The sequence below is a fragment of the Trematomus bernacchii genome, unplaced genomic scaffold (assembly GCF_902827165.1).
Source record: "Trematomus bernacchii unplaced genomic scaffold, fTreBer1.1, whole genome shotgun sequence".
In the NCBI taxonomy this organism is placed as follows: Eukaryota; Metazoa; Chordata; class Actinopteri; order Perciformes; family Nototheniidae; genus Trematomus; species Trematomus bernacchii.
This window is the reverse complement of record NW_022987828.1, coordinates 3,734,951-3,744,071: the sequence shown is the minus strand read 5'-3', so window position 1 is coordinate 3,744,071 and position 9,121 is coordinate 3,734,951. Positions and strand designations below refer to the sequence as shown.

Sequence of the window (9,121 nt, the reverse complement as noted above, 5' to 3'; positions counted from 1 at the left end):
GTATATTTTCCATTAACTTGAACTTGCTATTTGAAGGACCAATGTTAAATCAATCAAGGCATGACATCTTATTCCTATGAATATCTATTATTGTTCCTCTGCCATTATTTAAACAGACATGTTCCTTGAATCCATAATTTCTTCAATAACGGTTCTATTGTTACCAGTGTGATCACTTCCCCATAAACTACTGTGAACATTGAAGTCGCCACACCAAACTTCACATTTACTTTTTGAAATGTTGAGCTGTCTCAGTGTGTCACCTACAGCTGAGGTTAGTAGTGCGCTTGTCTGGAGAGACGCAGCTAATCCCTGCTTGACCTCTCCAAGGGAAAGCCGAAAGCATGCACCTACAGGGGGGATAGCATGGGAGCAGAAACCACTGTTCGCACCTGAAACAATTATGAAGGTAATCTAACTATTATTTTATCATGGGGGAGCTGAGGACCACGTCTCCCGGGCTTCGTTTGGACCTGAACAACTTTGACTCTGCAGAAGCGGAGCGGAGTCGCTACGTCTTAACGAGTCCCCGCTCATTAGAGTCCTGCACGCGACTCGGTGTCAAACCTGTTGAACTTCTGATCAAATCGCTAAACGAGTTGGTAGCTGACCAGCACCACGTGCCCTATGAGGCCATGAGAGTCGTGCACGAATCCTACGAGAAGGAGAGAATGAAGCGTTTACAAATGTGTCGCGAGGAGAGGGAGAGGATTATCCGGACGGCTGCTGGGGACAGGTGGCCGGGCAGTGACAAAGTGCCCGGCCCGGAAGTGGTGCCTGACTCCAAACTGAAGGATCACTCAAGGGACAGAGACACAATGAGCTGTATCCCGTATGCAGATCTGTGTGTTAAAGGGAAATCTGCCAGCAGGTCCTCTTACAGAGAGCCAGACAGGAGCACAGTGTGCAGCGTCAGTCTGGGAGACCTCAGATACACTCCAGCCACTGAGATGAAGCTAGAGAGGCTCACCAGGGACATCAACAAGGAGATGTGTGTCACACTGTCAGAGAAGGATCGCAAGATAGCAGCTCTCATGTTGGTGAAGCACCAGGAGGAGCAGGCCTGCCTGAAGGTCTGTCAGCAGGAGGAGCAGGAGCGACAGGAGGCCCGCAGGCAGCAGGAGGCCCAACGCGCTGAGGTAGAGAAACAGAGGAGGAAGAAACTGAGGCGGAGCATGCAACGCTGGCACGATGATCTGGAAGGCCGCAGGAGACTCAGAGAGCGTAAGGAGAAGGAGAAAGTGGTACAACTGGAGCTGGAGGTGGTGCTGCACGAGGACCGCTGGAGGAGGCAGAAAGAGGAGGTGGAGGGACACCACAGGGAGAAAATAGAGGCTGCACACAGAGAGGCAGAGGGGCGAAAACACTACCAGGAGAAGCTGCTGAGGGAAAGGGAGGAGGTGGAAAAAAGGGAGAGAGAGAGGGAGAGACATGTGGCAGAAGAGAAGAAGCAGAGGGCCAGGAGGAGCAAAGTGTCCCAGGAGAGGGAGGAGAGGAGGAGGCTGCAGGAGGGGAATCGTAGGGAGCTGCTTCGACACATCCTGCTGAAACAGAAGACGGAGCAGCAAGGGGTGGAAGAGGTGGAGCAGATGAGGAGCACGTTTGAGATGAAGATGAGATTATCCTGCGAGAAACATGCCCAGGCTGTGGATGCTCGGGTGAGGGAGGTGCAGGAGAGGGCAGCCCGGGAGGAGCTGCAGATTCAGAGAGCGCAGCTGAGGGCCAAGCTGCAGAGCTCTCAGGAGCTCACACACAAACAGATCCTGGTTCAGCTGAGTCAGCGTCGCTCGGAGAGAGCCGGCCTGCACGCAGAGGCCCAGCAGAGGAGCAGGGCTGAGGAGGCGCAGCAGCACAACCAACACAGGCAGACCTCCCACCTTAGGCTGAGGGAGAGGAGGCAGAGGGAGGAGGAGGAGGAGAGGAAGGTCACAGAGAGCTGCATCTTCATGAAGGATGTGAGGAGGGAGAGGCTGAGGAGGCAGAGGGAGCAGATTCAGGAGGAGGCGCACAGGCTGGCCCGCGCCTCCTTTCACATGAGGGAGAGGGTGAGGCAGCACACACACAGCCGGACGTTTGATCAGATGGCCCGGGAGGCGCAGCTGACCGCCTCCATGAGCTGCATGAAGATATGAAAGACTCTGCACATCAACTGCCGCTCTCATAGGCTTTGATAGCCTACAGTTCAGGCATTAAATAACAGAAATATATAGGAATTTAATGAGAAACCCCTCCTGCAATCATACATGTGTATTGAGGATGAGCTAAACCCTTATGTGAATGAGTTGGACCTGAGAGTGTGTGTGCTGCACAGGAGCTACAATGGATCATCATGTATCAGAGCTGTAGGGGTTTATTTTTTTTACAGTTTAATTTGATGAAAGTCCCTGAGATTGTGCCATATTTATAAATGTATACGTTTACGATGACATTCAAATATATTTAAAGTTTAGAATAAATCTTTGGAGTTCTGTCTGACCTCGTAGTAACCCCCCAACAGCATAATTAACAATAAAGTTGTGCTCTACTGAAGTGGTATTATTTTGTATTTTGACCCTATGAAATAAAGCTTGTTGTAACCCCCCCATGTCAGGCTGCATACATCTATGAGATGTGAAAACTCAACTGGTTTTAGCTTTTCAAATATAACCAAATAATGTATAAAAGTCACAACTTGAGAAAAGTATGATACAATATTTGTTCTCTTTATGTTGTATCTTGTGAATCATTTTAGATCCCATTGCTTTAATGTATATCCAGCTTCTATATATGAACAAAAACATGCTCTGTGAGCCACAGCACATCATTTTTTGCTTAGCTTATATACTGCACGTGATGGTTTATTGTTCCAACACCTCCTCAAATCAAGCAGTTTGTTTTGAGTGATCCAGCATGACAACATGTATTACCACCCTACAGTGTTTGTGTGTCGGTGATGGAGGGTTTGCTTCTAAGATGGAGTTGGAAGAGAGGGTTGAGCAGTGGCGGTGAAGACTGCAGACCGGAGAGAGAAGGGTTACATCGTGGTCTGTAGCCATTTGGGTGTTTTGAATTTGATTAAGATGTTGAGCACTATTGTGTTGTTTCTTTCTGGTGCTCTGATTATGTCAGTGTCTTACCATATCACTGTGTCTCATACATTACTATAATATACTTGTCTTTAATCATGGATTAAAGTAAAATGACATTCATAAATGTAGCTCTGCTCTGGCACCAGAAGCCTGTACGACGAAGCCGGTTCAACATAACCTGGATATGTTTGAGTTACCCGGTTTGCCTAATCCAAAACAAACGCGCTCTCGCTAAGCAGTCCTACGACGCTGGTTATCAACTCGTTAACTCAAGCCAGCTTTACCCTATCTAGTTCGGTGCGCGTTCACATAAAAGGGGTGGTATTTGGAGCATTCGACCAATCACAAACACGGACAAGTGTACTGACAGCGCAGCGTCATACTTCCTGAATGAAAAGTCAACTATAATATTAGACAAATATGAAGACGTTAAACTTTAAACATCCATGACTTAAACACTTTATCCAGGATAAAAGCCACATAGTTGCACCTGTAAGGTGAATACAGCTGGTAAAAGAAAAAGTGTTTGAATGCGTACATTAACAGGTTTATGATATCACTGCCCCGTCTAAAACACGATCTGACTTTAATTACATTTGACTCGAGTGTTTCGTCAACTTAATGTGTTGCTTAAAATAATACTTCTGCATACAGTATGTGACACTGTAAGTGTTGCACAGCCAGATACGGCTCAAGAAGCTGACTCAGATAAGGAAATATATGATACATTATGATGTGATATGCCACGTATACTTTGATCCGGTTACTTATGTTGTGGCAGATATTTAATTAAGCTTTCTTAACGCTAATGTTATAATAGTCAGATTGCTCTGAAGATGGGAGGTGATATTCTATTAATGTTCACGTTCACACAGTCTGTGATTTTTGCCGGCCGTCTTTCCTGCAACGGCAGTTTTACTGTATTTCCTTTCTCCTGTAATATGACTTGATAGCTTTAAACTCCGCACACTGAGCTCTGATTGGTCAGCAGGCAGTGCTTTCACTGAGTTGATCTCAGCCTGCAACCTAACCTGCTCCGGAGCAGGTTAGCCGTTCAGCACAAGTTACCATGGAGATCTAGCCCGCTAAGAAGTGAACCAGCGTCGTAGGACCGGAAACTCAGAGTTTTCCCTGAAGTTAGCCCGCTAAGCGAAAATCCGGCTTCGTAGTACAGGCCTCAGGCCTCAGGCCTCTGATGTGTCATTTTTTTCTGGACCATAACAAGTGGAGTGTTTCCTAACATTGTTTGTATGAAAGTTGTATTACAATTCAATAAATAAACAATTCTTTAAATTGTAAATTGCTTTAATATTGACATTTTGTTTCTATATTTGTATCAACATTGACTTAACACAGGTTTTAGTTTACCACTTCGACAAAAAACATGTGGAGAAAACAAAAAAGAGCACAACATTAAGCAGTGATCATAACGAGCAGTTATGGTTACAGGTTGATACTGTAAATATATTGAGTTACTGGGATTTCACCTTTGAATCTTATCTTTGTGACGTGATGATGAAAGGGCCTGTATAAGGCTTATTGTATTCAAACTTCAAACAACAAATAGCGCCTTTTTTCAGTCTTGGAATGGAAACCCCCCCCAGAGGAAATATATTAGCTATCAGGTTTTTAGACCCACTGGAGAGCTCCTTTGATACACAAACAATAGCTGGACTCATTTTTACTGAGACTAAAACACAGCGAGGTAAACTCTCTTTCTCCACACATCTTGTCCAGTCATTCTGCCATACAGGAAGTGAAAAGGGACAGGTGTTTTCCTTTGAGGTGTGGTGACACTGTGACCTTTGCACTACACTTTTCCTGACGTTTCCTTCTCAGTCGTCATGCAGCCCAAGGGCCAGCACCATAGGAAGCCCGATCCCCAGGATCAAAGTGAGGCTCTCCAGGAGCCCCAGATATCGTTCATGGTGGGCCTCGGCTCCAGAGTACTGATCGGGGTCAGAGGAGGGTCTGCCCGTCCTCCTACTGCTGATCTCGGGGAGAACATGCACTGTGGCCACGTAGAGGAACGTCCCAGCCGAGAAGAGCATTCCCACTCCTGTCGCACTGAGCTGATTCTGAGAGGAGCTGCCAGACTGCGGACACAAAACACATCACATCAAATAATACTGAAGTCAAACTGTACGACACGACACAAAATGGCTGTTGGGGCTTTCTTACTGCATGTAATATGAAGTAAGTGGTGATGGCAAGTACGGGTGCTGCAGCTGAGAAGGCCAGCAAATGTCCCTGAATGTGCTTCTTTTCAAGGCCTGCATGCATCAGGAAGGAGACCAACCCGAAAGCAGCAGGTGCCTAGGATATTAGATCAGGAGTTAATATTATTTCTATTGAGTATTGATTTGGATACCATGTTTCTCACTGACAGGTTCTCTCAGGAAACTCACCTTGTGTAGGATCACAGCTAGGAATACTATAACTTGCACTGTCACTTGCCCCGAGGCTACAGCTGCACCCACCGCAAATCCATCAGCTTCAAGCAAACAAACACAAACAAAGGACACCTATTATGCAAAATCCACTTTTTCAAGTCTTTTATACATAAAACATGTGTCCCCTCTGTGTAAAGAGATTCTGAAAGTGTCAGGAACAAAGACCCCCTCTCTTTTTGTGCTGATCCATTTATTTAAAAACCTGTCTGAAAATGAGCTGATCAAATTTTGGCCACAATGTTTTTTTGGGTTGTGTAACCATTAGCCAATAACCAACCAAGGTAACACCCGCCCACCTTGTTACCTGTATTTCCTCCTAGAGCACCATTGTGGTTTTGTTTAAACAAATATCTCGCAGAGGGGCGTGGGGAGTGGCTCCTTATTTTCATCTAAAGATTCAAGATGCAAGGCTTTTATTGTCATTTGTACATAGCTACAGTGTAGTTATGACAATGAAAATCTTAGGTCACAGGCTCCCCCAACAGTGCAACACAGTCAAACAGATTATAGTGCAAGTAAATAAAATACAATATAATAGAAATAGTGCAGAATAGTCTATACACAAGTAATTGGAATATTGATATATGTTGCAAACAGATGAATGTTCTTTCAAAAGTGAAGGTGTTTAACAGTCACAGACACAAAATCAGCACTTTTGAAACAGGGCTGAAACAGAGGGGTTTATGGGATGCTGATATGCACAATCTGTTTGGTATTTCGAGCCAAACACTTCAGAGACATGTTTGTATATATATCTGAGACCTATCATATATTGATGAAAAACAGTATAATAGGGGACCTTTAATGTTCACAAAAATATAGACAGGCATTACATCAAACTGATGAATAAGTCTGGTTTGATATTCTGTTTTCTGAATGCCAAATTTCACACGTGGGACAATTAGGTTAAGCTTCAGCCTGCAAAAGAAAGAGGTCAATAAAAGGTAAAAGAGTCTTAATGAACATTTCCACTGATTTTTATCAAGGATGTTTCCTTGAAAGATGTTGTGTACGTTAGGTAAACACAAGGCAAAATAAATAGTGAGATTGTGCTGTGTACCTGCACCATGAATCACCAGCCCCAAAGTGGCTGTGATGCCGACACTGTTAGCCAAAATAGACACTCGCCCTGAAATAAGAAATTGCACATGTCAATAGACAGTAACAAGGAAAAACAATTCAACATATATGGAACGCAATTTACGAGGCTCTGTAGACGAGATGAGCCACAGGACCACCCAAAATACAGAGATATTGGGGAACACTTAAACATCTCAGGCTTGTTTTTCGTGTGTGTGTGTGTGTGTGTGTGTGTGTGTGTGTATGTGTGTGTGTGTGTGTGTGTGTGTGTGTGTGTGTGTGTGTGTGTGTGTGTGTGTGTGTGTGTGTGTGTGTGTGTGTGTGTGTGTGTGTGTGTGTGTGTGTGTGAAGGGAGGCATGTGGGAGGGGGTGGGTGGAGGTTTTTGGTCAGTGTTTGTTTATTTTTGAAAAAATGAGTGGGGATGAAGTATTAATTGGTACTATCTCATTTAAGACAAGTTTTGTAAAAAAAAAAAAGGGAAAAAAAGAAAGAAGTTGCACATGAAGTGATACATTTAAAAGATGTGAATAATTCACATTCTACTACTTACTTATTTTGTTTTTAACCCTATTGTTTTTAAATTATTAATAATGTGTGCATACCTTTTTATTTAAGTCCGCACTATACTTCCGCTGTTATACATTTCCCAGTTGTTGGACAAATAAAGGAATTCTGATTCTGATTTTGAATAAAAATGCCAACTTGCCAGGCATGGAGAAGTAACTTCCGATCTGGTCCACCACAAACATGAAGGTGAACCCGAAAGTTAGAGCCATCCCAATGAGAAACCGAGGTGGACCATCAGTGGTAGTTACATTTTCATTTTTCTCACTGGCATTCAGACCGGATGGCACATCAGAGGAGGAAGAGGATGCTGCAGAGAGAGGATGAAGCACAGGAATAGCTTTTGATCAAATCCACAAAAGGAACAACAAGGCAGAGCAGCATACACTTAGAGCGCTGAGCCTGCTTTCATCACTATGTGCCTCATCACTCATCTCAAGGGGTTACAATCAAGCACAGGTGTGCATTTGGTGGTTGAGGACAGCACCGATTATGGGTAATCAGTTGGCAAGACAACAAACGACATGGGAGTGAAAAAGTACTACAAATAAATATAGGACTTGAAATTGGCACCATTTAAATGCTGTTAAGTGGCTGGTGGATGTGCTTCATTCTCCAGCCAAAAACACAATGGTAATCTATTGAGTGGTGGGTCACAATCAAACATGTACAAGCCACATTTGACAGGTGGACATTTGTTTTATTGGATTTGGATTATATGGCATGTTCTGCTCACCTCTCCATGACTCCTCCAGTAAACCCACTCCCTCAGGGATGGTGATGGCCAGCGCTGTTCCACACAGCAGTCCTGCCCCCAAGATGGAGACAAACTGGAGGCTTTTCTGAGGAGAGACATGTGATGTTCAGCTGAGCAGTGTTCCCTCCCCACAGGGATTTATTTGAAAGGCTGAACCGGAGCGATTTCTAAGTTTCTCATAACAATAAGCAATGCTTCTCATTCAAAAACATAAATCATCATCATCTACGGGTGTACATCTTAGTAATAGTCATGTGTATGCTTTGATGGCACAATAAAAATACTGTAGTTTCAATGTCTATAAAGTTTATTCAAGAATGATGTCATCTTGATAGGATAATTTGAGTATAGTTTAAATCTCCCGGCTAACGATACTTTAAGAAAACAAACACTTACCTCGTTAAGCCTGAACAACAGTGGGATGAATCCAAGTACAAAAGTACCTACAAACATCGCGACCGATATAAAAGTGATAGTCAACCCTCCGTCCATGACGACTGACAGTTATTCTTCACAGAGGTGAGTCAGTGTGCATATGTGCTACATCATAGAGTTATATCCTGCTGGAAGCTGGCATTCTGTTCTTATTGTGTCTCCGGATTTTACTTGTCTGATTACAAAAGACATAAATGCCATAGCCATTCTGCCTTTCCACGTCACACCACAGCAGCACTTCCCTCTCAAGCAGCACCCAGTGTGTATACTGAGAACTGCAACCCCGCCCCCATCGCGGTCCGCCAATCATCTACCTCCATTCCTAGATTACCAATCAAAATCCATCGGTACCTACAAACATGATATTTTCTGTGCCAACATACAATGTAATTTTAGTCTGTGTTTTCCAACATCAGGGTCAGAACCATACAACAGGCCCTAGGGTTATTCTTAGTGGTCTTAGGTTAAGTAGAACCTGTCTTCAAAATGATACCATTATTTGTAAAGAATTTAAAAAAAGCTATTTGTTTTATCTTGTCAAGCCACCAACAAGCCTACAATACAGGAACTAACTTTTGTTCCAAGTGTTGACAACCAGAATATTTCTAAGCACATCTTTCTGTGTTCTCACTGGAAAAGTGACCAAATAACTCAGACATGATGCAAAATAAATATGGAGGATTTGTTGAGTGGTCTATGCTGTTTCTTTAAGAAGTTTTAACATTTTAAAGTGTTTAACATTACTCCCCATAAGCTACTGGTC

General features: G+C 43.7%; 2 protein-coding genes across 2 annotated transcripts; one reads left to right on the top strand and one right to left on the bottom strand.

Annotated features, from left to right (window-relative positions):
* Positions 1–431: 431 nt before the first annotated feature.
* LOC117499528 (coiled-coil domain-containing protein 177) lies at positions 432–3,366 on the top strand. The gene has a single exon (XM_034151949.1). The coding sequence runs from the start codon at positions 432–434 to the stop codon at positions 2,130–2,132; it is 1,701 nt and encodes a 566-aa protein (XP_034007840.1). The 3' UTR covers positions 2,133–3,366.
* A 995-nt stretch (positions 3,367–4,361) lies between these two features.
* Positions 4,362–8,607, bottom strand: LOC117499448 (zinc transporter ZIP9). The gene is made up of 7 exons (XM_034151826.1): positions 8,320–8,607; positions 7,903–8,008; positions 7,309–7,476; positions 6,582–6,650; positions 5,477–5,562; positions 5,250–5,384; positions 4,362–5,164 (listed from the first exon to the last, which is right to left on the bottom strand). Exons 1-7 carry the CDS (start codon positions 8,413–8,415, stop codon positions 4,904–4,906), a joined length of 921 nt encoding a protein of 306 aa, XP_034007717.1. The 5' UTR covers positions 8,416–8,607; the 3' UTR covers positions 4,362–4,903.
* Positions 8,608–9,121: the final 514 nt, after the last annotated feature.